At 39.8% G+C, this 26,025-nt stretch overlaps 1 protein-coding gene across 2 annotated transcripts; it reads right to left on the reverse strand.

Moving 5' to 3' along the window:
* Positions 1 to 4,206: 4,206 nt before the first annotated feature.
* RRP1B (ribosomal RNA processing 1B) lies at positions 4,207 to 26,021 on the reverse strand. Of its 2 annotated transcripts, XM_071751791.1 has the most exons (17): positions 25,881 to 25,895; positions 25,444 to 25,794; positions 23,633 to 23,715; positions 22,671 to 22,728; positions 21,887 to 21,972; positions 20,732 to 20,793; positions 18,500 to 18,629; positions 17,003 to 17,067; positions 16,291 to 16,454; positions 15,650 to 15,747; positions 14,730 to 14,827; positions 14,213 to 14,232; positions 13,614 to 13,742; positions 12,112 to 12,854; positions 9,389 to 9,535; positions 8,600 to 8,666; positions 4,207 to 7,501 (listed from the first exon to the last, which is right to left on the reverse strand). In XM_071751791.1, exons 2-17 carry the CDS (start codon positions 25,574 to 25,576, stop codon positions 7,311 to 7,313), a joined length of 2,274 nt encoding a protein of 757 aa, XP_071607892.1. In that variant the 5' UTR covers positions 25,577 to 25,794; positions 25,881 to 25,895; the 3' UTR covers positions 4,207 to 7,310. The 2 variants fall into 2 exon arrangements, with proteins under 2 accessions (XP_071607892.1, XP_071607882.1); XM_071751781.1 differs by having other exon boundaries at positions 25,444 to 26,021.
* Positions 26,022 to 26,025: the final 4 nt, after the last annotated feature.

Below are 26,025 nucleotides of genomic sequence, written 5' to 3' on the forward strand. Positions count from 1 at the left end.
CAAAAATACAACGGTAGGATGAAGTTATCAGACATTAATGGGACCAGGATTTCATAACAAACTTTCATTTTCAGAGTTTCAGAGTGTTCCTGGGTTTGCTATGCTTAGCCTTTATTAGTGCATTTTTGGTTTAGCACCTACAGGTATTCAAAACAAAAAAGGAAAATAGAAGCCCAAATCTGCCCCATCCCTCCCAGCCCCCCTGTGGCATTGCAATTCACACTAATAGCCAAAGATACAAAAATTTAGAGGAAATTAATTGTTAGCTTCCATTCTTGGAGCATGAATAACAAACAATTCTTTTCTGGAACTGAAGATAAAGTCAGTTTAAGAGCCTCTCAGGAAACAGCAGCAAATCCAAGGCAGCACCCCAGAACTCTTAGCAAAAGTAAAAGGGATAAAATGAGAATGTAAGGCCACAGACCATTAGCACAACAGGAGCAATGAAACTGCGTGCAAGCCACAGAATCTGTATTTTGGCTTCTGGAAAGGAAGGGCCAAAAATCAGAATGTTGTTTGGGACCCATTTTAGTCTCTCATCTAAGTGAAAGCAAGATGCTTCATACAAGATTATTTCTTACCTTTCATCTTTCCTAATTTGGTATCTGGGTATTAAAGGAGAAAATAATTTTTACATAAAATGATCAACACTAAATAGGGAAAAACATCCAGCAAGATACCAGTAGATTTGATAGCAAAGGTTTTTTTCTAGGGCAGCTAAGATCCTCTATATTTACATGAGCTAAACTCATACGGAAAAATATGAAAACTGCATGAGATAGATGGGAAAAGACTAAAAGTTGACACCTAGTCCACACAGCTACAGCAGCAATGGCAGGCTTCTTGGCAAATAAACATTGGCTATGGATGCTTAGAAATAACTGGTAAAATTGTCTGTATAATATGCAAACCTGAACCATGCCAGTGGTCATCTGCAAATTCCTGTGCCTGGCATTACAATGCAATACATTTCCTATTTTTGGCAAATAACCACGTTGGAGTCTGGACCCTCAACAGCCAATTTTGCAGCCTGTGAGTGTCAAGCAGGAATTTCTTCCCCTCTTGCCATAAAGGCTTCCTGAGTGGATTTCTAGAGAAGAAAGATTGGGCACTCTCTCATCTCTGTCAGTCTAAATGAAGGCAGTGCAGATCTCACGAGTGATTCCTGCTCTTCCTTTCAAAGGGATTAATGACAGGGAAAGACTTGAGGGCTTTCAGAAATAAAATCACTCTGTTGCAATACTCTGCAGAGACAAATATACATTATTGGATTATACAAGTATTTACAGTTTCAGTCACCATTCTATAGCAGATGTGATTCTCTCCATGTCTCATTTGTAAAGAGAAAAATTTCCTCTACTGAGAGGTCTTTTATTATTGTATCTTCCTCTGAGGAGAATCACAGAGAAGGGTCCAGGCTGGAGTCCAGCCAAGCTGTCATTGAACTAAAGCTTTCAACAGCAGAAAGAAATTCTAAGAAATTATGCACCCAAAAATCTTACTGGACTTTGGGGTGAATTCTGGCAGGCGGTTTTGTTATTAAGAACATCCTGAACTCCAGTTTCAAGCCTTCTTCCCTTTGGTTTTAACTCTTTTGTCTTTCTGACCTTGCACAGATATTCTTGTACTGACTATTACATTCACTACCGTGTTAGCACTCTTAAGGCTTCAGAGAAGGTGGAACATAGCAACAGTGACAGCAGCTTTTCAGCAACAAACATTGCAGGAACTCAAGTAGAAGACAGTTTCCAAGACTGCAGAACTTGTACCCCCAGTCAAAACCACAGAGTGAACAGAATTCAAACCTCCCAGGGCTTTACTTTGATTATGCAAGAAAAAACATCTCAAGGAGAAATGTAAATAAGGAACAGTTTAGCCTAGGAACTGTGCAATTACACTGGGTTACGTGATCTGTCTGGAGTGTTGTGAAATGCTTGTGCTGAAGCCAGTGATTTATTTTTTTTAAGCCAGCTATAAAATTGGCTAGTATCTGCTGGTGTTGATTCCAAAATGTTGTGATATTTCAAAAGAATGGCATACAATTCCTAAAGGAATGATGTTACTAAAAAGTGCATTTTGGTGGTTTAAACTCCCCCAAAAGAGTCAACATCCAATTGACTGTAGGGAGGATTTTAAGCCTATGCCTTAAGGCTCTTCTCCAAGAAGAAATGTCCAAAAGACTTATTGCATGGGAAAGGATCTCACAAATGCCCTCTTTAACATATCTGTATTTCTTTTCTGGTGTGAAGCCAGTATTAGAAGGACAGTATAGAGGTGCTAAAACCTGAAAGCCTACCTCTCAGAAATGAGGTAATACAGAACACAGTCAACACTATCTTTTTCGAAAGTCAACTTCTGTAAAATAATTCCTCTTCCAAGATTAAATGAATATAAACAGGGTTCTAAAAAAAGGTTTGGGAGGTTTCTTAAACCCCCTTTAAAAAGGCTTCCTACAGAAGCAAGAACTTCTGTGTATAATACAGATGTGCCAATGAAGTGGCTATACTAAGGAAACCACTGGGCAAAATGATTAAAAGTATTTTGACTGCCTCTTGGATTTTATTTACAGTAATTAACTATATTATTTGCAACATGTTGCAATGTTTTTACAAATGAAATATTTGGTTTTCCTTCTCGACTAGTCAGTGCTTTTACAGATGCAAAATAATTGTGTCCTTAAACAGAACAGTCTCTTACTCTTGCTTCTCACATCCCTCTTTCAGGTATAAGAGGAAAAAACAAAGATTATTTCGACTCCTTTTACCTCAGGCAGAATTTGTATCATCTGAGATGCAGCCATTACGGATGCCTGACTGCAGCAGAGACCTCTCTGATACACTGGTTATTTTAGAGATCAAAGAGATCGCATCAATAATGCTATCTGTCCAAAATCTTGTATCACAGTAAAGTAAGAAAAGTAACAAAATTAATACTTTTTTTTTTTTTCCCCTTTTTTCTTTTTCCTTAAAGGAGCAGCTTATGCCCAGGAAGGACTGTTTGTACAGTTCAAATTCTATCTCTACAACAGAGTATTAATCTTGAAAAAGATGTTTCTCCTTGATTTGCATGACAGGAATAAAATGTAAAATATACTCGTGTTACCTTCAGACTTTTGTGCACACATACATCTTCTGCCTTCTTGGAAATGCCTGCCAGTGGGGATCACTGAAATGCCAATCCAGGTCCAATCTGCTTGCATGGATCCTGTGAAGAATGTCCAGGGGCACAGAATCTTACAATTATTCCTTGGAGTGTGTCCAGGACAAGAGCCAGAGGTTTTGCTGCATGGTCTCCACTGGAGTGCCTCAGACCCTGCATGGTGTGAAGGTGGCAGCAGGTACTGCCCTAAGTCATACCTTGGCCCCACAGCTAAGCTGTAAATAGGGATTTCCACTTGACACCACCATAAAAGCACATGCAGCACTTAATTTATGGTTGCACGCTATCACTATGTTCTTCAGCACTGTCAAAGCATACTACCATCTACTAACTCAGATGTGTGCTGTTTTTTAAACATGTACCAAGAATATCACTTTTGTTTCATTTTACCTGAGGTTTTATGCTTTAATTTTACCAGTGCCACTGCTGTGGATAGGTCACGTTTCTTTGAATAAAGTTTTTTGCGTTTCTGAAAATTCTATTAGTAGAATCACAGAATCATTCATGCCAAGAAAATATATGTTTTTTAAATTTATCCTACTCACTTGCTGGGCCTGTCATTACCTGAGATAGAGAAGGAGTACTCTGGGAAGGATGTATATATATGTATGCATGTATGTATATATAAATACATGTATGTATGCATGTATGTATATAAATATATACAGTGTGCTATGTATATGTATATATGTAAATATATATGCTGTGCTACTACTAATGAACATAGAAACATTGTTCAGATTGTGCATCTCTCACCTATTCTGGCACCTGCACAATTACATGCACTTGTTGCCACGTTTTAGTTCAATTGCCAATTGACTGTGTGCAAGAAGCTCGAGGTGTATGAGCAGGCATCTGCTGTCAGAACCCTACTCATTTCTGATGAACATCTGAGTCTTCATCAGTTTTGGTTATTTATACAACACAAACAAAATAATATTAGAGATCATGCCCATGCATGCAACGACAACGTCCTTCGTTCTTTCAAGTGTCCCCTGGAAGCCACCCTCTGATCTCCCACCCCCCAAATTTACAGATCACCCAAAATACAATATCCACAAAAAAGATGTTTTATTGGACTAGAATAAATGATATAATTATTAAACACTGTATTTGTAATAACAATGCTGTTGCAGAGGAACATAAAATGACACATGGATTGTTCTTCCTGCCTGTAATTAAGTTTAAGCACAGGAAATAAAAGACAAAAAGGCCACTTTCTGCTTTGCAAGATTTGACAGACCCTAAAAAATCCTGCACAGCCAGCAACTTAAATATAATTTCAACTTTTTGCCTTGCTGAAATAATTTTGTGCTTCTGAGTTCTCTTGAAGCTGTAAGGAATTATCAATTATTAGAGCTTGGGAAACACAACTTTGATCAGATCTGTAAAAAAACATAGAGACAATCATTACAAAATACTGTGCTTTAAAAGGTATGCCACATAAACTTACTTTGACTCACAGAACAATTGGCAGCTGCCAAGTTGGAATAACACTATGAAAAAACCTAAGAAGTGACATCAAACTGGTCAGATGAGTTTTTCCTTTTCTCTTTTCCTACCAATACATCTCTCCATATAGTACCATTGTGTCTGTGGGTATCCTAGATGTACATTTATTTCTCCTTTCCTCCCCCCCCTCTTATTATTTTTTGTAATTGTCATTATCCAAACATTGTGTAACATACTCAAATTTAACACAACAATGGTAACTGAACCTCACTGACAGTGGGTTTTGTTTGTGAAGTTGTCCTAAATAAAAATCCAGACCACTGAAGACAACACACACCACATACATATATTTACAAAACATTCCACCAGTTTCATGGCACAGATGGGTTAGGCATGAATCCCAACAAGCAATCACATCACTGAAATTTTTGATAAAAAACTGACTGCCATTTCTGACCTTTCCATTAGCACTGTGGTCAACGAAATATTTGAATAAGCAACAGGTTTAATGGATCCACAAGCAAAAGAAAAAGATCCAGACAACCATTTAACTTCCTTTCTAAAATAGGTTACGTGTATTAAAAACAAAATCAAACCCAAATGTGTCCTGGATTTTTCTGTGCACATCTGATCTCCCTACTGACTGTTTGCATCTTTATTCCTTGGAGGAATATGGCAGCTTCAAACTAATGCACCAACAACCAAGCACATACAACTGCTTTTAAGCATATTCCACAAAAGACTTCTCATCCACAGTACGAAATAAACAGTACAATATATTGGACAGTCTTTGTTCAATCCTACCTACCATCATCTTGCCAAAAAAAATGCATTATGGTAATATACAATGAATTGTTTTTTTAAATAATTGAACAATAATTGCTCAAACATGAAATATTAAATTCATCTGATGTATTCTCCAGAGTTCTTTACTCATCAGTTGAGCCAATACAAACTAAAACTAAACCAAATGAAACTCAGTGCTTCACTTAAGTGAGAAAAAAAACATTACTTTCTAACACTTCCATTGCAGCACCACAAACCATGGACTGTCACAAACTTAGTGGAATAACTGGCACGGATTAGAATGGAGTAACAGACCAGCCAACAGTCTGTAAGTACACAAAGTATTTAAAAGAAAATCTAGATGAGCTATGAAAGAGCAGTTTCAATCCAGTCTCTTTTGAGGAGCAATCTGGCTGAGGACAGCCAGCATCAAAGGCTCATAAAAAGTACTACTGAACTGTGCAAATAAATTATGCCACAAACTTTAATTTCGCAGGCTGCAGTAGCTAAATGTTTACCAGTTATAATACGTGGTAAGGAAGCAGGCTTGCCCTCTCTCTTACAGGATCATAGAAGTAACTGGTGAGAAGCTTCATGAATAGCTTTGCTCTGGCACCAGGTTGTGTGCTTTGAAACTGAGCTCTGATGTTAAGAATATATGTGCCCCATTCACATAAGGAAAACTTCCAAAGAGAGAAGTCAAATCTTTCAACCGTATCAAAGAAGTTTTTAATTTCCTCTCCCCTTGCTCACAGTTCCCCTTTTCACGAAAATACACCTCATTCTTCACCAATAAAGCAAAGAAAAAACAAAACATGCAAAATAATAGTAAAATATCCAAATAAGAACTTAATGTGAGGAAATGCTGCAGAGGGAACTCTTCAGATTCTCCATCAAAACCAAAACTGAGCTGTCTGGGCTGTACAGTTTTACCCTGTTCTGAGAGGCACCAAAGCTTTTAGAGAGAGATGTGTGTTCTCATCAAAGATGCACTGCACTCATCTAGCTCACTTTAGGACAATCAGAGGTTCATTCACTGAATGAGATCTGAGTTCTAGTAAAATGTGGCAACACCAGCTGCTAAAGAAGATATCCTGGAGTCTTGTCAGACCTTCAGAAAAGGCAGCAGTGGGGTGGTGAAAAGACCTGGAAACATCAAAGATTTCTCCCATGCAAGAGCATTATTTCAGTTACAATAAAGAGAAGAAGCCAGCTTACAACATGACAAGTCTAAGCCAGCCTTGGCACTTGTGTTACTGAAAACAATGTGGTGACTGTACTCGACTTAGCAGGCAACCAGCTGTGAAGGTTTCTTTGCAACACTGACCACTCGGGCAGCTTGGCTTTCCTTATCCCAGGGAAAGCTTGCTTGCTGTCTGTACAGCTACCCAAGTCCTGCTGTTATGCAGAGAGATGAGGTAATCACTATTTCCAGAAGAAGAATTAACAGGATGCCAAAGATGACACATGAAAAATTATGGGGTAAAATTTTAAAACACATGAACAACCACAGAAGGTTTAAAATCTATGTTGTCTTTTCCATTTTAAGCTCTGTCCAATGTAAGTCAGTTTAACAGCATGAAGTCCAACTTTTCTTAAACTGGCTCAAAAAAAATAATGGCAACAATCAAACCCTGAACATCCCTTAATTAAAAGAACAAGTCTCTCATGAGTGACATATCATAGACCAAACCTGAGCAGAAATTGGATTTTGTTTCTTTTCTGTAAATACACAAACAAGTATTTTGAGATACAGCTGAAGGGGTGTCAAAATAGCAATGACCTAGGTCACAATCAGAATTTTGTATATACAATCTGTATTAACTTAAAAAAATAAAGAACTTCAAAAAGCCTCCAGAGAACATTCTAGGTTAGCAAAATGTCCTGTACAAAATTAGGCCACATCTGTTGGTTTAAAATAAGTCCGTAGCAATTGGTCTTTTCTTAGCTGATGTATTAAATGGTTTCTTCACTGGAGGCTCTCCTGCTGGAGTACCTGTGGGTGACTTCAGCACCCCATGACGGGGCTTCTGTTCAGGATTGAAAGCCACACGTGAGGGTCCTTCTGGGCTCACTAATATACTTTTGTCTGTCTTTTTAAACTCTGTTGAAAAAAAAAATAAATCACAAATTAAAAGAAAGACAGCTCCTGGAGTAAATAGGCTTGTCAACTGATTGCAGAATTGCCCAATGCTGTAAATCTGCCTTAGGTCCTTACGTCTATCAGTAAGGATCAGAAGCCTAAGACTTTGCAAAAAAATGGAGAGATGGTGGCAAAACACTTTAGCCGAGTGCCTTTGGAAATAGGGTTTGCTGCAATTCATAGAGAGGCTGTGAACCATTCCCCATAGTTTCACAGAGAGAGCACTGGAGACTCCAGGACCATTTATTCCTCAGAAACAAGTGTTCCAGCTATCCTGAAGAAAACCACACTTCAGTTTAAAACATGATGATGGGTAAGAAGTGGCTCTACTCTGACTGTAAAAACAGTACTGCTCTAGAGACTTTGTGATCCTTTCTGCTGGTAGGTATGCATTTTCTCCTCTTTGTGCAGCTGTGTTATATTAACATACAACACATATATCTAAACCCACTGTTCTCTTTTCAAACTTGGCCTCAGAGAGTTAAAAAAAATAGCTAAATGAATACATGGAATAAACTTTTATATTACAGAGCAAGACATTTATTTAACAGGGAAACCACTGTCTGCTTACATGTGGGATCCAGGAGGGAACTGACATTTATCTTCTCATTACCATTAATAAACTACCAGCAGCCAAGATAAAACTGAAATTCCATGATTAAACAGCCCAAACTCAGAAGCATATCAGCACCCTTGTGCTGGAAAACAGAAGTGAGCAATGAAGCTTGTGAAGTGCAGGTGTTTCCCCAGGAGAACAGAACAGGCAGCTCAGGAAGGACAGGCTATCACTGCTGCACTGTTTTATAACTATAAGGCTCCACCTTCCACCCTGGAATCATGCAAGTCTAGCTGCTGGGCCAAATATCCTAAACTTTACCATGTCCTCTGGACAGGAATTTCAGGATGATTTATAACCTATATGCAAATACTGAAACAAAAATTGACCAGAATCATTCTATTCCAGATAAGTGGAGAGAGTAGATGTGTGTCAATGCTTAGTTTCCTCCTTTCCCTGGCTACAAGAGAGACTGTGGAGACACAGAGATGTAATAGACTCACCAGCAGTCATGTTTTTATTCAAGCCAAATGTGACCTTTTTGGAGCTGGACGACTGCAGCTTGTTCAGCTATAAAGTAAAATAAAGACATGAAATAAAATTTCTGAGTCAATGCTACAAATTCTTCTACCTTCAACTCATCAGAATCAATGCTGGATGTATGCAGCATACATCCTTCATTTGACTTAGAACTCCCCAATCCTCTAGCACTGACCCCTGCTAAGACAGCACTGGTTTCCTAGCCATTTGTAGAGAAATTACATACTCTCCTTAACATCATTATGTAATTTAACAACAAACAAGATATTTGTACATTGAATACACTGACCCCACTGCACACAACTCTCAAAGTGCAAAGAGGGCTACCATATGGTAGAAAGGTTTAGGAAAGAGCAGTCTTTTGAAGCTCTGTACTGCTGTCAGCCTCAAGTGGGAAGCAATGGAGGCTCAAATGTCCTTAGCAAGAATGAAAGTCAGATTAGACTTTTATTTTTTCATGAAATCAGTAGGTTCAGAATGGTGACCTTAAAACAGTATTTTTTTTTCAAAGCAGAGGGTAAAAGGGAGAAGAGACTTTAAGACACCTACAGTTCATTTTCTGAAACTCTGAAGACACGTGTAACTACCTACAAGGACTTGCAATGGCATTTCCAGTTTTATCTGTCTGTGTTAGAAGACTAAGGCAGAGTGGAAAAAACCCAGCATGATTGTGGTTTTGTCCTCTGTTATGGCAGGTGGCTTGGGAAGAGACCTGTGCCCAGGCTCAGCCGCCACCTCCAAGATCACATTACCTGCATGGATGGTCTGCTGGAAGAGATAGTGCTTCTGGCTTTCCTGAAGAATACTGGCTTTGGTAAAGTTGATTTTTCAAATTTTACAAAATCACTTCCTGCCTTTGCTTTCTTTTTCTTTAACCCTGATAGATCAGTGCTGCTTTCCTATAAGGGAAGAAAAGGAAAAAAAAAGGCTCTCAGTACAAAAGCACTGTAGTGAACTATACCTAGTATAGTGAGCAGTGCTCAGAGCTTACCACACAGGATTTCTGTAAATACTGCCACAGCTCTGAGACCTAGCTGGTACTTGCATAATTTAATCATCATGGTTAACTCTCAGGAGTTTTGCAGTGAAGCATGACTGAAAACTCAAGTAGAAGTAGGCTCTGTACTGCAATAGGAAGGTTGTTGCAAAGCAAAGAAGGAAGAGCCTGTAATTTGTTTGCCTGACCTGTCAGAGTACAAAGTTACTTTACTCATGTGCTTGAGGCTGTCTTAAAATCCACCCAGCTCTCTTGCACACAAACACTGACTTTTGTTTTCCTCTCACCCTTAAGCAAAATCTCTTGTGGTACCTCTGGGTGGATAAAATATTCAATCAATGAACAAACCAAGCTTCAGGCTAAGATGGAGACTTCAATGAAAATAAAGTGGAGTATGAAGTCTGCCTGGACTCTCAGAAATCCAGCTATTGTGCATTGCTTCCAGTCTGCTGCCTCAAATTTGAACTGAGGATTGCCATTTCAAATAATCCTTCTCTCCAGCACAAGAAAATTCTTAGGACCTGTACTGGCAATGCCACTAATGAAGTGCATTGCTCCAGAGCTTTCCAACCTGTTGCCTATAGACCCCAGGTATCTGTGGAAGTTCAGCTATGCTTCACATCAACCTACAGATGTGAAATTCCAAAAGCAGTTCACAGCTTTGCTGTGGAAAATGCCCAAGGAATATGTCCTCTTGCAATTTGCAAATCCGCTTCACATGAAGTGAAAGAGCTACAAGTCTTTCAGAGCTTTCTGAATTCTGGAGACAACTGTGACACTGAACTTTTCTGTTTTTATTTCTTCTCCTCCTTCCTGATATTTGGAACTAATTTTTTGAAGGTGTATGTTGTCTTTGAAATCAAGAACGAAAACACACCCCTCATGATTTCCGGGCACAAGACCAGTATTACATAACTAAAACCAGGAAATAAAACAACATATTATTTTCCTCAAGCAATGAAAACAAAATTATCAAAGCCTCTTTTCCTCCACATTTGTATATTTTAGCTTCACCCTGCTCTCTTCTTTCTTATACCAAAACCCTCATTCTCCTCCTGACTCAACTCCCACACTTCTCTCTTTATCTCCATCTCCTCACTCCCACTCTACACACAGCTGAAATGGAAGGGGGAAGAAACAGCAAATGCTGTAGTTTCTTTGGTATTACATGTGGGGAGAGTGGCCAGCTAGCCTGTGCACTGACTGGTCAGCAAGGCAGCTGATGAGTGCTGGGATCATGGATGCTTCCTTTCCTCAGTGACCATGCTCATTTGTGCCAACAACTAATTTCCAAGAAGCTTGTAGGAATTTCATCCTGAACCTATTGCAGGTCTCCAAATCAGCTGGTCAGCTGCTGACAAGTTTTGTGAATGGAGATGAGAATGGCATACTTCTCTTTCCTTAGAAATTAAGCTTCCATCCAGAAAGCACACTACATGGAATATTTAGGCAACAGTTCCTACTTTGAAAAACCTGCAGTGAGAAAAATGCTGTTTGCATAAAGTGGAGAGAGAAATGCTTTGGTTCTTCTCTCTCACTGCTTTATCATAAAAAAATACTATTCCAGCAATGTTTCAACGTGTATTTCCAGTCCCTTGAAGGACTGAGTGATTATATCAAGTTCATCTATGTAACTGCAGTATTTAACTAATCACACATTTTCAAACTTAAAGTCAAACGGATGTGAGCTGGTAGGCTAGCTTGTAATACACACTTTTAACTCAAAGGAGGACAGAGTTGTTCTGTATTCTGGAATTTATGTAAGCTTTATGAATTTTCTTTGCATCAAAGTGAGACTGTCAACACAACTTCTAATAAAATAACTGAACCTCTAGAAGTGTTAGGGTGATATACACACAGGATATAAGCAGAAATAAACATCAGTGTCATATTCTCAGTTCACTTTTTCTCTAATACTTTCCCCATACCACACTAACAGTTTGTTTAAGATGGAGAAGTAAGCTAGCAAAACAAGCCACTATTGGAATGCTATAGGCAATTTCACAAGGAGCTTATATTAATCTGTGTACTTCTGCTGTTGAAAAAGGGATGTTCCATCTTCCCATTCTCATTCTTTTGCCAAAATATGCTTTCTGTGAAGAAGCTGTAAGCTCAACCAGAGACCCAATGCAAACAGTACTTAACCCAGGTACCAAAAAGAAAAGGAGAGGAAATGGAAAGAAAAAAAAAAAAAAAAAAAGAAAAAGAGAACTGGACAATCCCATATTCTAACAAACCAAGTTTCAGATAATGAGTTCTCACAGCTGCATGGCTGGTCCAGGCTTTAGAGGTATTGCACAGGAGGGTGTAAGATCATTGGCAGTGGGTGTAGATTTCTGGACAACTGACTTTTTGGTGACAATACATTATGATAATAGTATGCAGCCTGCCCATGAAGCCCCAAACTCAGCAAACTAAAGCCAAACGTGAAATGAGCCCAGCAGTTCATGAAAGTAGAAAAACAAATGGTGTACGTACCCCATTCCTGCTCTTCTTGCACACAGTCTCCAGAGCTCCATTGGCTTCAAGAGAATTCAGCACCTCTTTTACTTTTCTCTTCTTTTTCAAGGTTGCTGCTTTCTGGCTGGAGATTTTCATCTCTTCCAAACCAACTGTCTTTGTCTTTGTCTTCAATTTCACTTTTCTGGAGGACAGAGATTTAGAGTCTGCACCTCCTGACAGGGTCCCCAGCAAGCCCTCCTTGCTGGGTTTGATGTCGGTCTGCTGCGAAAGGGTATCCCCATTCACTAAGGCAACCCCTGCTTTCTGTCTCTTTTTCACAACCTTTGGTGTTAATGGTGTCACAGATGTGCTAACATTCTCTGCTGCACAGTCATTAGCTGGTCCATTCTGAGATGTGGGTTTTGCAGGAACATTTTTCACTTTTGGATTAATTCTCTTCAATTGGCTCTTTGTACTCTGTTCTGCATCAGTGAGACTGTTCTGCGCAGAGATAATGTGATTTTCTCTGGTGTCAGTTGCTAAGTTTGTGGTCTCATTTGCCTCATTTAATAGCAGTTTCCTTTTTTTCCTTTCCTTACTACTTTCTGGCACTTTCCCATGGCTAAAAAGATTAGATCCAGATGTTTCAGCTACTCCCTCCTCACCATTTCCACCAACTGTTCCAGAATTAGCACTTCGGCCATCCCTCTTTTTCCCCTTTCTCCTCTTCTTCTGGGGAACTGATGCCTCCTTTGCACTTGACAGCTCCTGTTCATCTTCTAAATCCACCCCAAAGAGAATGCCATATAACACATGTGAAACACATAGGTATTTAAAACAAGTTCAATTTTTTTTCTTTTAAAACAGGCATACCATTTTCTTATTATCAGCTAGCACAATAATTTGACTGTTACAGCTGGTCAGAACATTGCATTCCTCTGGTGCGGGGCCTAATTAATATTTTGCTGATCTCATCTTGTCACAGCTAACATTTAAGCCATTCCTTGTGGTAACCCTATTTCGTATAGTAATGTTGCTAGAAAAGTAGTTAAGCCAATAAGAATGGCAACTAGGGGTTCACTAGTTTGGTGAGGTATTTTGGGATATTACTGGGTTTCTGCCACTTCCATATAAGCTGATACTAGACATACTCATATGTAGTTCTCAGCAACTCTTTACCTTCCCAGAAACAATCCCAAATTCCTATATTCTAAAAGCCATCTTACTAAAATTAAGACTGGAACGTTTACTGGTACAGTAAACAGAACTGCTTAATGGAGCAATGAAAAGAACTGCTTCCAAATTCTGCTTTTGACTGAAGTTTTTAAAGTGGTTTACCTCAAAATTAGTAAGGCAATTCCTCCCACTTTCAAAGAGACCTTAATTTCACATTAAGCCTTCATCACAACATGATACAAATCCTGAGCATACCCTGAACAACAATTTTTGCCTTCTCAGAACACCTTGTGTCTGAAACTTGGCCAAACTACACAGGTGACTGCAGATTGTCTCTCTTCCAAAGATTCATCCTGCCTTACCTTTTACTCTTTCCAACTTGTTTTTCTCCCAAGGCTTGACAGCTTTTTTCTTTCGTCTTCCCCTACTGAATTCATCATCATCCTCTTCATCCGGAGAAACTTCTTCAGGAAAATCTTGGGGGAAGATTCCTGTTGAGGATGAAGCATAAGGCATCTGAAAACTAACAGTTCTATTTCATGTTGTTCATATACCACTGTTCATATACATTATGCTGTTCACACACAGCATAACTTACTGTTCCCCACTCAACCCCAAAGAAAATTGTATGAGTGATTCCTGTTTAAGTAAAAATAAACATCTTTTGTATAAGGACAAACTACAGAGTTGCTTCAATTGTGAAGGGGATTTGGCCATCTCACCAAAAATGTGTAATGTGTCTTAACGAGATTTTAAAAAACCTCATAAACCCCCCTAAATAGAATTCTTGAAATAGAGATTAAAAATACCCAAACCAACAATCCAAAACAAACAAAAAACCCAGAAAAAACCAAACCAAAACAAACCAAAATAAAAAGATTTGCAATATACATTGTATGGAAACATGATGTATTCTTTAATGGAAAGAAACTACTGTCACTGTATGCTGCTTGGTCCTTACCTTCTGCTAAGTCCTGGAACCTGGAGGCAGGGAGGAAGGGAGAAGGAAAAACAAAACAGTATTACTGGTTTAGTACCAAAACCAACAATAGCAGCATGGTGTCACTGTACTTATTATGCTTTTGTCAAAATAGGAACATTTTTAACACAGGAAGTTACAAAGAGCTCATTCCTTAAGAGATCTGCCTCAGAAATTCAAAATCTCCAATCAACTCACTGGGAAGTATCAAGAAGGAACAATTTAACACTTCTCCCACAAATCTAATTTGCATCACACACAATCTAATGTCACATCCTGCAGCACAAATCCAGCCAATACAGATACACCTCAGTCAGCTGCAGCTGCCTAGTACCAATGAGGAACAGCAGCTCAGGCACTTTATGCACATTAACCAGGGCTGTGAGACAAGCCTGCCCTTGTGACACTGTCAACAGGACAAGTGATGCTGGGAAGAAAGCAAAACAAAAGTTGTTTAGGACAAGTTGCCACATGCAAGGTGTATTTCAACAGAACTCACTTTTTGACCAGCTTGTACAGACGCTTTCTGTTAAGGGAAGGTGTATTTTTCTTGCTTGCCAGTTCAAAGAGTTTGTCAGCAACAGCCTTATAATCAAACTGTTGGAAGAGAGTGTGATACAGCTTTTCTTATTTAGCTTATTCATGCAAGATAAACCAGTATGGCTCACATTATCAAACCTTCAAGTAGCATACACATCTTTTAAACAGCCACTTCCTTTAAACCCGAAGTATTTTTTCTGTTAAAATTTACATCTCCTTTACACATGCATACCAACTTTTACAGATGGTTGCTTCATTAACAGAACAGCTGAACTCAGGTTCACTTTCTCAAACATTCTAACCTTAATTTTTACGCCAAACAATGTCAAAACTCACACAAATATTTAGCCAAATACCAGATTTAAAGTGTGTCATCTCCTAATTCTTGCTTAAAAGCCACAGATGTGTAAAGCATGTCTTCCTGCATTTCTGTTTGATTGATCTGTCAAAAACCACTGCACTACACTGGAAGCAAGTCAAAAAATAATCCCAAATTGCAACATACTACCCTCTCTCCTGTGTATCCCATCATCCATTGCTTTTCCTCTTACTGTCAATTAAACCTAGGCTGACTGCTTCACCACCCACAGTGTCTTGGCTTTTGCCATGCATTTTTGAACTCTTGAAACAGGAAGGGAGGAGCAGTAAAAAAAGAGGCATGGGGGAGAGAGGAAAGAAGAATTCAGAATTTAGACATGGATTTATTTTCTTACAAGCTACTCACAGAGTATGTATTACATAAATATCACTTTACAGGAAAGCAGAAGTTTTCTAACATGTTTATCTAATTAACACCTTTTACTTCTGTACCTCTTGAAAGGAATGGGAAAAGAGAAAACAGAGGGGGAGTACCAATAACAAAGCAAGCAAGCCACAGACCTGAAGAACAGCCCCAATACCATCATCAGAATTTTCACAAACATCCTCTGTTTCTTCAGAGCTCTGTGCCGTTTTTCTTGACAAACATCTGTCTGCTTCTATAAAGAAAAGACTGAAAATGTTTAGCTTGTAAAAATGAGATAGCATGCACTGCTCTCTTAGACTAAAGATCAGGTACATTTTTCTTCACACTATCTTGTAAGCCTTTACTGTTTAACTATTTTATGTGGCCATTACACAATACAAAACTGGCATTTTCTGAACCCCTTTTTAAAAATTGCCTTCACGACAGAGTATACCTGGATTGAAAACCTTCCTAATCAACTGATTTTTTGTCAATTAACAGCTCCCACAGAATACCAAAATCTCCTCTTCAAAAATAGCAGGACATCTAAGAGCCAAAAGCCAGGCTGGGTTATCAACCAGCACTTCTGTAGAAAGCTGATACTGCCTGGTTTTAGAGAGACCACTGATTTTTGTGGTAGGTTCTTCTGCACCCACAACTGAAGAGAGGAAAATACAACTTTCCTTCCAACACCCTGACCACATGTTTGACTGGTTCAGAGCAGAAATGTATTTTCAGAAATCTATTTTTAAAACCTAGCAAGTGTTCCTAAGGCCATTTAAAACTTCCTCCTTACCTTTGGTTTTAAGCACCTCCTCATTTTCCTGTTTCTCTTCATCTGACACATCCTCCTCATCACCGTTGCTCCCCAGTTCTTTCATTAGGTCCTCAATGGCGTAGGGGGACTGATCCACAATCATCTCAAAGATGCCAGTGGCTACAGCATGCAGCACACATCGACTGTGTTACAAGAAAGAAGGGGTGAGTCAAAAGGCAGAAGCATCCACAACTTCCTCTCTCACATTAAAAAAAAAAATGGAAATTTGAGGGACACCAGGATAATGGGTAAAAAATAGGACGAGCATCTTGGTCTCCAGATGAAGTGAACCTTTTGCTTCCTAAACAGCAGTCCTTTAATCCAAATAGCATCCTGCCAACATTTTCCTCTTAATATGTCTCTGTGTTTATACGCTGCTCTATATTACACTGCAGCAACAAAGAATCTATCCAGCTCAGCTGCTCTAGGCATGTTTAAAAAAAAGGCCAAACAGCCAAACCAAACCAACAGGGGTTGATATATTTCTCATAAATACAAAAAAATTATCTATATCTTTGATAAACATAAATTATCCTCAAATGACTGTGTACATTGTAAGTACAATATGCCTGTTTCTCTATATTCTGAAGTTATATCATGGTTCTTCTTCAATCACTTCATTACCACATAGAGTGGTATATGCAGAATTTCTTAATTCTTAAAAAAATATTTATCTCATCATTAAACTTACTCCTTTGATTTGGCAGCAATTTTGCAGAAAGGTTCAATGAACTTGAGATTCTGGTCTGCTGTGAGCTGTACAATTAGAAAGAAAATAATTAGTACATTAATATTGTACGTGTACACTCAAATTCCTTGAATGTTTGGTGTAGGGGGTGCTTCTTTAAGAGCTCAAGTCTAACTCTTTTGTAATACTAATTCAACCGACAGGAGTATCCAGTGACTTTCTGTTTCCACTGCTACCACCAACTCTCATGTATTCCCTGGAAATTTTATAAATATATTAACTGGTTTACAGGCTTCAGTCTACTGAGTACAGAAATATAATTAGCTTCTGATTTTAGATATGGAAACATAAGACAGAGAAAATTTAAGTAATGTTCTTTGACAAAGGTGGTCTGTAGCAGACATTGAGAAGACCGGGATTTCTCTAAACTGCCCCACCTGGATCAAAACACTGCCAGCCTACAGTTGTGCTACAGATAAATACCCTTCCCTAAATTCAATTTATGAACATTAGCTGTGATTTGAAGTAGCCTATAGGACTAATTTCCTGTGCTTCCTGTGAGTGGTTAGCCACGGAATGAGGGTTTTGTTGGAGCTGCAGAAATTATGTGGGTTCCAAGTGCAGGCACTTCTTTTGTTCATTTCTCTCTCACACTCCACAACCCAGCACCATAAAAGCTGCAGGCAGGTTTTCTTTCAGTACTGACTACAAAGAATACAAATGGAAAATTTTTAACAGCTCCATCCATTGCAAAGAGCTGTATCAGATGCCAGAAACAAGAGAAGGTAAACGTGCAGAAGGCTGGAGCTGAGTGTGAGGCAGTGGGCAGCTTGCTGTGGCACAGTAACAGAGGATATGGACTCTCTGGAAGAAGTTCAGCAGTGACAGCTGCAGTAACAGCCTTTTAGCTGATGCAAAACTCTGCATCACTGTAATATCAACCAAAATTCAGGTCGACTGAAGCAGCAGTACATGGCAGAGAAAGACAGGTATCATCAGCACAATGAACAACCGGACGTAGAAGTTAAATTGCGCAGTGCACAGGCAGCAATGTTTGAAGCCAACCATAAGCAAATAACAGACAGCTCTGAAAGTTCACTTTCCTCCTCTCTTTAGGTGTATTATACAATCAGACAAGAGCAGGCTTATGTCAGTTTTGGCAAAAGCAAAGACTGGCAAATGTGTCCACACAAGGGAAAAGATGCTAACTCCCTTCTGTTGCAACAATCAAGTGAGAACAGTGCAAATTTTCGATCACTGCGTCCATCCTGAGCTTGGAGCAGTACTCAGGAACTTGAGAAACTAATACATTCTCACTATCTACACCAAAACATGGACGAAGTTAAAAGCATAACTTGTAGTCACTTGCTTCATGTTTATTCAATATTGCTATATTACACTTAAAACTGTTAAAACATAAGTAACTGAAAAAATATATCTTATAAAATGCTTTATGCAACAGTTAACAATCAGAAAGAAAACGTCAATGTATTTTCTAACCTCCTTTGCACCAACTTTAGCCAATTCATCCAGATATATATCAATGAAATGTAACTTTATCCCAGTGGGAGAATGGCTGTCTGGGTCCATAACTACTTTCATTAGTAGCTGCAGGAATGGTTCAATTAGACTGAAAAGAAAAATTAAAAAGAGAAGAAAACAGAACAAGAAATTAATAATTTAACTGCTCAGGTTCTATTTGCTTTGAAACTAACTCTAGCTGTTTGCAGTTTAACAAGTTACTTATGATGACTGTTCAACACATAAGAAATAAACCCAGTGACCAATTTCCCCATCTTATGACATCTAAAAAATTCCTTCCATAATCAGAACTCCTTACAGTCTAGATGATTTTGTAGCATCAGACAATTCATTCAATGCAGTTTGCTACAGTGGAAATCAAAATTTTTAAGTTCACACTTTAATTTGGGCTGAGGTTTATTATGCCATGTGATTGATGAGTAGGAGGAGGAGGGATTCTGCCATTTGAGTATGGAATTCCTAAAGACACAGCTATCACATCCATCCTCCATGGGCAACACCTTGCACCCTTCTGTTTCATGGGACCATTTTAATTTTGGTGCATGCTTAATGCTTAAATTTACTACTTATCTTTCTCAAACTCATTTCAGTTGCACAGAATTGACTAAAAACATGTTATCCACTGTCCCTTAGAACAAAACAATTACACTAAAGAACAGGCTGAGGACTAAACTAGGTGTAAAATCATTATCCCAACAGCTCAGACCAGAAATGACAGAGCTGTCTACAAGCAGGACTGTGGCTCTGCTCAGTTACCACCTTCTGGAAGACTAACAAATATTGCTGGATTGGCATGGCTCAGAGAGACATATTGTCATTGCTGCATCAAAGCAGCACTTGGGACTTTGTTTGCTTTTCTTTCCATATTGTTTGGGAAAGTAAAGCTTTGTATTTACCACGCTGTCTCATCCGGTGCTTTGTGGGACCTCCTGCAGTTTTGTCCAGAACAAACGTTTCCAGTTCCAAAGCTAATTTAAAGCATTCTAAACCCATAAACATTATTTCAGTTCCTTTCTTCAAAACCATTTTAAAAGAAGACAGAAATAAAAGACATGCTAGGCAGCTTCTAGGCTCCACCTAGGAAGGAAAGGCAGCTCTTGAGCTCCCTCACTCTGCCAAGAAAGGAATCCTGGTCCTCTCTTGCTCACACTGCCTCCTCTCCCGGTGAAGGGCCTCCAAGCCATGCCAGTGAAGTTGGAAAAAGGGAGGCAAAAACCTTTCCCAAGAAACCCTGTCAGAAATTGATCTGGGTGACTGTGTCTCTGCCATGAGAATATGTGTGGGGAAGAAGGTCTGGGCTTCATCAAACCTTCTCCCACACTTTCTGTTCCTGTCAAGGACCATTTTAATCTCTTCAACTCATGGGCATTTACCCAACAAGAAACTAAGGTAGAACACAGGGTATGTACTAAGTGAGCTCTGCAGTCCTTTTTATTTCTACAGAAACATGCCTGTATGCATTCAACATTTCAGAAGGCAAGAGAGAGAAAGAATAACCATAGAAACGGCACAAGAGCTCTGAACACAGCAAGATGACTGCAATTGCTTGCAGCTTGATAGAATATGGAAGAAAACCAAACCCACTGATGCATACAATAAACAAGAGGCCAGTTTACAATTAAGTTCTGTCTTATCAAAAGACAAGTCACCATGATTAAACACAGTAAATTAAAAAAATTAATAAAGTTACAGCCCATCAGAAAAACACAACCAAAAAAACCTGGTTTTCTGCATTTTCTCTATGCAGGTTCCCTGACTAATCTCTCCATGGGTGATATTCCATTGGTAAGTTTGGCTACATCAGTCACCTCTAGCAAACTCCATTACAAATTTTGAGATCTCAGATTTCACAGCTGCTTGGAATATTATGTGACAAGCTCCTGCGTTCAGGTTCTCCATAAGGACACATGAATTACTTTCTCAAATCTTTCTGTGAAACACATACTAAATGGTTTAGGTGAATGTGAGAGTTATTTATTGCAGAGTGTATTTAACTTAATGAAGTGTAACACCTAACTTTGTTTCTGAACTACACATCGAAAGCCATCAAGAGAACAAATAAGCCTTAGTGTTAAGGCTTCATAACTGTGCCATCTGTGGAGAAAAAGGATTAATTAAATGAAAATTTATTTGATAAAGGTAAATTGAGCAACTTCTTTATGATAAAACTACATTAAGAGATCTGCTTACCTTTCATCCCAATCATTTCTTTTCAGCACTTCAAAGGATTGCCTCAAAATCATACGCATTAGCTGCAAAGTACAAAAGTTGTTATACACACTGCTCATGAAAACAGATAAAGGAGCTACTGTGACTGTAATACAAATAGACTTCTTAGTAAACCTCTTTGTAGCACAAGGTGGAAAGCTTCCTCAAATAAAGATTTTGACAGGTTAGCTATCATGTCAAGCAATAGAAGGATGCTGCGAAGCTCTAAAGACAATAAACTACTTTCATATACTAAGCCCAGAAAAATCCATGGCCTTTTCTACTACACAACTTTCTCTTGCTCCATCACTGTGATTTCTTTATTAAATGCTGACAAATCTAAAAAAATCCCACAGCTTAAACTGGAGACAATAGACGACAGATGATAACAGTAATATCAAATCCTGCCTGGATGCCATCCTGTGACACCTAGTCTAGGTGAAACTGCTCTGAAACTAGATGATTTCCAGAGGTCCCTTCCAACCCCTAACATTCCATGATTCTGATTTGATTTACTTGAAAATTACATTAAGAGACAGACATATGTAAAACAGCTACATGAAACTGTCTCAAAACAATTCACTTACTGAAACACCTGCTAACACTGATCAATAAAAAACAACAGTGAATGTGCCTCTGATTAACACAGTTTTGTTACTTTCAGAGGAAGGTCTTCTAAGATTCTTCTCTCGTCAATTTTACTATTTATTTTAATACAGTGTTTCCTATAGAAAGACTTCTGATAGCTGACTGTACCACAGTAGATACTTTAGTGGTGGAAAGTCAGGGTTCTTTCAGACTCATCAAAAAGTATTTAAACAGTTTGATCTAAATAAGTCATGTTGAGTCCTCTGACCTAGCATCTATATTCCACACAGAAATCAAAGAGAAACTTCACTCCTATATAGAGCAAGGCAAACAATAAAGGACCTGCAGCCCAACATAAACCATAATGACTTTTAGATCTGTAGTAGTGCATGAAAGCCTTTAAAACAAGTATCTCTTGTAATGCATCAAGACTTGTCACTTGTTTTCTCTTACAATATACATAAACACATGTGCAGACAATGCTGCCTTCCAGCACATCACCACCACCACATCTTTTCGTGCCAAAAATATCTACAAGAGAGTCATTACCATGTAGTACTTATCAAGGCGCAGATTGTCTATCCCATTCCACTCACGGTTCATAGTTTGCCAAAAGGTCTGAATGAACAGGTGTCCTGTAAGAGAGTAAGAAAAAAACCTATCTGCATGTCTGGCACAATAGTTTACTCTGCTAAACTAAATGAAATCACTTTAACATGAGAAAGGAATGCATTTCCCTAGGGATTTGCCTAGTGAAAGAGCTATGGGAAGATGCACTTGAGACAGCTAAAGGAACAAGTCAATTAAACTTCAGAACAACAGAGGAAAAAACACAGCTACTTTTAATGGAAAGTGTAATTATAGGGACAGCTTTGTACTTATCTATTTTGTGTTACATACACACAAGTTAGAACAAAATACCCATTCTGCACTCACTTGTATCCATGCATATTTTGGCACGGATTGAGCACTCTTTCAAGGGCATCTTGAATAGTAGGTGCTTAACAGCTCATGACACAAGGTTGGGTTTGAGTTGAAAATACACAGAATAAGTAAATGCAGAATTTCAACGGAAGAGGACAAGTTTGCTTTGCTGCCCACTCTGCAAAGTCTCACCTTTATCACACTGGAGATACAACTCCTGCTCTACAACAACCAGAATCAAACTGCATCTCATGCTTCTCTTAATGCAATGACACAGCAGGTGAACAAAGTGAAAAAACAAAACAGTGCCTGTATCTCTCTGTCTTTATTCTGGCACTGTTATAGTGGCCTCAAAATTGTCAAAGATAAAAGTACCTTACAAAGCATTAGGTAATTAAATAGTACTTACGAGCCTCTGTATTCTGAATCACATGGATAAGCTGTGAGATATTGCTTGCAAGTTCTTCCTAAAAGGAAACAAACATCGTATAGCACATTTCAGAGCTTGACCTCTGCAATAAACATGCCACCAGAAAACAGCAAGAAGTATCAATATCATGAAACACTCCTCAAAAAGAAAAGTATTATCTTCAGAGCAGCTTTAGTACTGCAGTTATCCTTCCACTGGGATTCAGTCAGTTGTAACAGAAGATTCAAGGGTATCAAGTTCAGTTCATTTCACCAAATGTCTGCACAAATCATCTTGACAGTAGAGACAGTTACGAGAAAAATCCCATTTCTTTGAATTAGCAAATTATGTAAAACTTTAGGGGTACTGTTCTCATATGGCTTAATTGCAGATGGAGCTCTCTGTGCTGTCTGTGAAATAAACCTTGTTCATGTAGACAAGTGATTTTCAAACTGATTAAATGAGGTTACTAAGATTTGGTACTCCAAAACTGGAATCTTTTGTAAGATGGAGACAAACTGGTAGTAGCCAAAAGAAGTCATTCGTAGAAACACAGTTGGCAGAAGAGGAGGTGCTACCAAACTAACAAAAGAAAAGGAAGTGTGAAACAAAGCTAAATGAAGATTCCAAATACTTTGTCGCTGCAGCTAAGGGCAACCTCCTGGTGCTTTAACTCCACCAAATCAGTGCACTTCATAACAGCAGATATTTCAGTCATGTTTTTGGAAGGTCAACAGCTACACCTGCCATTCAGAGGGTGACTCCAAACACGATGCCATTTATGCTTCTGCTCATGTGGTGAGGATCAGCAAGCTACACTCACTGCACCTCTCCTGCATATGCCACGTCTAAGCAGAAGAGGGCTGGGGGGTGAAAGGTGAGCAAAACTCACTAATTTTCACCATTCTACATATTTTAGAAGAGACCCACCACTAAAGCAAATATAAACAAAGTTACTATACCTGTAGCAGAGGTTTATCCTGCATCCACATACAATAGAACAGGCCTTTCCATATTTTCAGCAGTTCGTCCTGGCTGAAGCCACCTACAATACAGAAGTCTGAATGAAAATTAAGTCTCACATTTTCACCAAAATGTTTACATAGGGTTCCCTCTGTTCCTTGTTTTCTTCAAAGAAATAACAAATCAGATAAATTCTAATACAGTTCTGATACATCCCTCTGTCATATTTTTAGCAGCAAGTCTGAAATATATTTTTAATGAGGGCATCATATCTAAATTTGTAACACCAGTGATGAGCAAATCCTCACACATAATGACAAGTCTTTTTTTTTTTTTAATAACATCTCACTTCACCAATAGTTTTGCTCCTTACTAGGGGCTTGTTTTGACAGAGTAAGCTTTTAACAGCCAACAAAATTGTTTTGATATTAAAATATATAATCAAATAGTCTGAGCAGGCACAATCAAAATAGTTCCCCAAGTTAGTCTTGAGTAACAGTATCATCTGAATTTTAACAGCAAAGAATATTTTCACTATTAACATATAAAAATTCACATTCTCATCAAAATAACACATTATAGAAGGCAAGTATGAAGCATAAAATAAAATTTTACCATCAGCTTTAGTTGTTCAAGAACATTGTAAAAAGGGGACTACTCATTACATCAAATACACTTCTGAGAAGTAAAGTTATAATGGAATACTGTGCATCAGCTGCAAAGGTGGCTTAAGAGTTCTTCACTGTTTGAGGAACACAGACTTCCACGGTCTTACTTTTCATACATAGACAGGTTTTTAAGATGTCCTAGCTATTCCTTTGTCTTTTTGACAAAGGATCTTTATCAAAATGTTTTAGAGCAAGTTTCTTATCCCAGTCACTCAAAAAGATCAGGTTTTCCACTTTATGTGCCTTGCCATCCACAGCTGGTAAATAATAATTTAAGCAGTATTATCTTTAAACCTGAACCTACTGTATTAGCAGCCACAGCATGCAAAACTGAAGGCCTTCTTTACCTGAAAGCTACCTTGAGAAAGATTTTGATTTATTAGTTGAATTATAAGTGTGTCCCTAAGTACAATGTGGAAACTTGGATTAGGAATATTACAACCACACACTGAAGACATGCTACATCAATGCAAGACTTTGTTAGCATTTTTTGTTTGGGACTTATGCTAATTTGAGGTTGTTATAACAAACATTGATGCAATGTTTCCTATTCTAGATAATCTTCAAAGACCAGATCCATACACCGGGGGTGGGGGGTGTTCCCTGCGGGCCAGATGGGATTATTTGCGTCCTATTCCCAGGAACGAGCTACATTGCTCTGATCCCAACCATGTTAAAGCTGCCAGAAAAACTCTCCCGGCACAAGCAGATCCTCCCCGAGACCCTCGGCCCCCCGAGCCACCTCTGTGCCCGGTCTGCCCGTGTCCATCGCGGCGTGGTGAGGATCCGAAAGGCCCCCCACCCCCCGCTAAGGGCTAATGACGTCCTGAGATAAACTATTAAGATAAAAGTAAAAAAAAAAACAAGCAGGGAAAGAAAAATGAAGGCAAAGCCAACCAACAAAACCCATGGAGACCCGCGGGTTCAGCCCCCCGGTGTCGGGCGGGGGCCGAGGGCAGGAGGCGGTCCCCGCTCCCCGCCACACGTGCTTCCCCACCCCCATAGCTGCCACCGGCACTGCCGCTTCATCCTCGCCGCTGATCGCCCCGGACCCATCGCGGGCCCCGCCGCTACAGCCCCGCCAGCCCCACCGACCCCCGGCGGAGCCCCGCCGTGCCGTGCCGCGCTGTGCCGGGCCTTACCGTCCGGGCGCTGGGTCCGGACGCTGATGTATCCCCGCAGCTTCTTCAAGGCGCGGTCGCGGATGCGCTTCTCGTTGGCGGCCAGCCGCTGCGCGAACTGGATTTCCGGCGGCTGCACGGCGGCGGGAGCCATGGTTAAACCCCGGATCGGTCTCGGACCCTCCTTTCCCCTCCGGGACCGATCCGTCCCGGGCCGTCCGCGCTGCGCACGGCCGGGCGCTGCTCGATGGCGTCACCGACAGCCCCGGCGTTCGCTCGTTGCGTCATCACAGCGCAGGCGCCGAGACGGTGCGGGAGCCGAGGTGGGCGCTGAGGGTACCGCGGTAGCATCCTCCCGGTGCCTTCCTAAGCCTGAGGGTTTACGGTTACCAGCGGGACAGGACCCGCCGGGGGGAGACACCCGAAGGCTCTCTGGGCCTCCCCCGCTGCCCACGGACCTCGCGTCACCCCCGCTCCGCTGACACCGCAGCAGGGCTGGTCTCCAGCTCCCCACAGCCCTGCACCCCCTTCTCCCCCACCCCGGAAGCTGGGCTCACGCCTCAGCCCGTCCCCACAGAGAGCTGCTCAGTTCCCGGAGCAGCC

The sequence above is a fragment of the Heliangelus exortis genome, chromosome 1 (assembly GCF_036169615.1).
Source record: "Heliangelus exortis chromosome 1, bHelExo1.hap1, whole genome shotgun sequence".
NCBI lineage: Eukaryota > Metazoa > Chordata > Aves > Apodiformes > Trochilidae > Heliangelus > Heliangelus exortis.

Excerpts from the sequence above, each read along its gene's own strand:
- RRP1B (XM_071751781.1), bottom strand. The coding sequence starts at position 25,576 with ATGGCTCCCGCCGCCGTGCAGCCGCCGGAAATCCAGTTCGCGCAGCGG. Across the intron at positions 16,455-17,002 it reads ATTGCTGCCAAATCAAAGGA|TCGATGTGTGCTGCATGCTG; the intron begins GTAAGTTTAATG and ends CTTGTAACACAG. Across the intron at positions 13,743-14,212 it reads GTTCCAGGACTTAGCAGAAG|GAATCTTCCCCCAAGATTTT; the intron begins GTAAGGACCAAG and ends CATCCTCAACAG.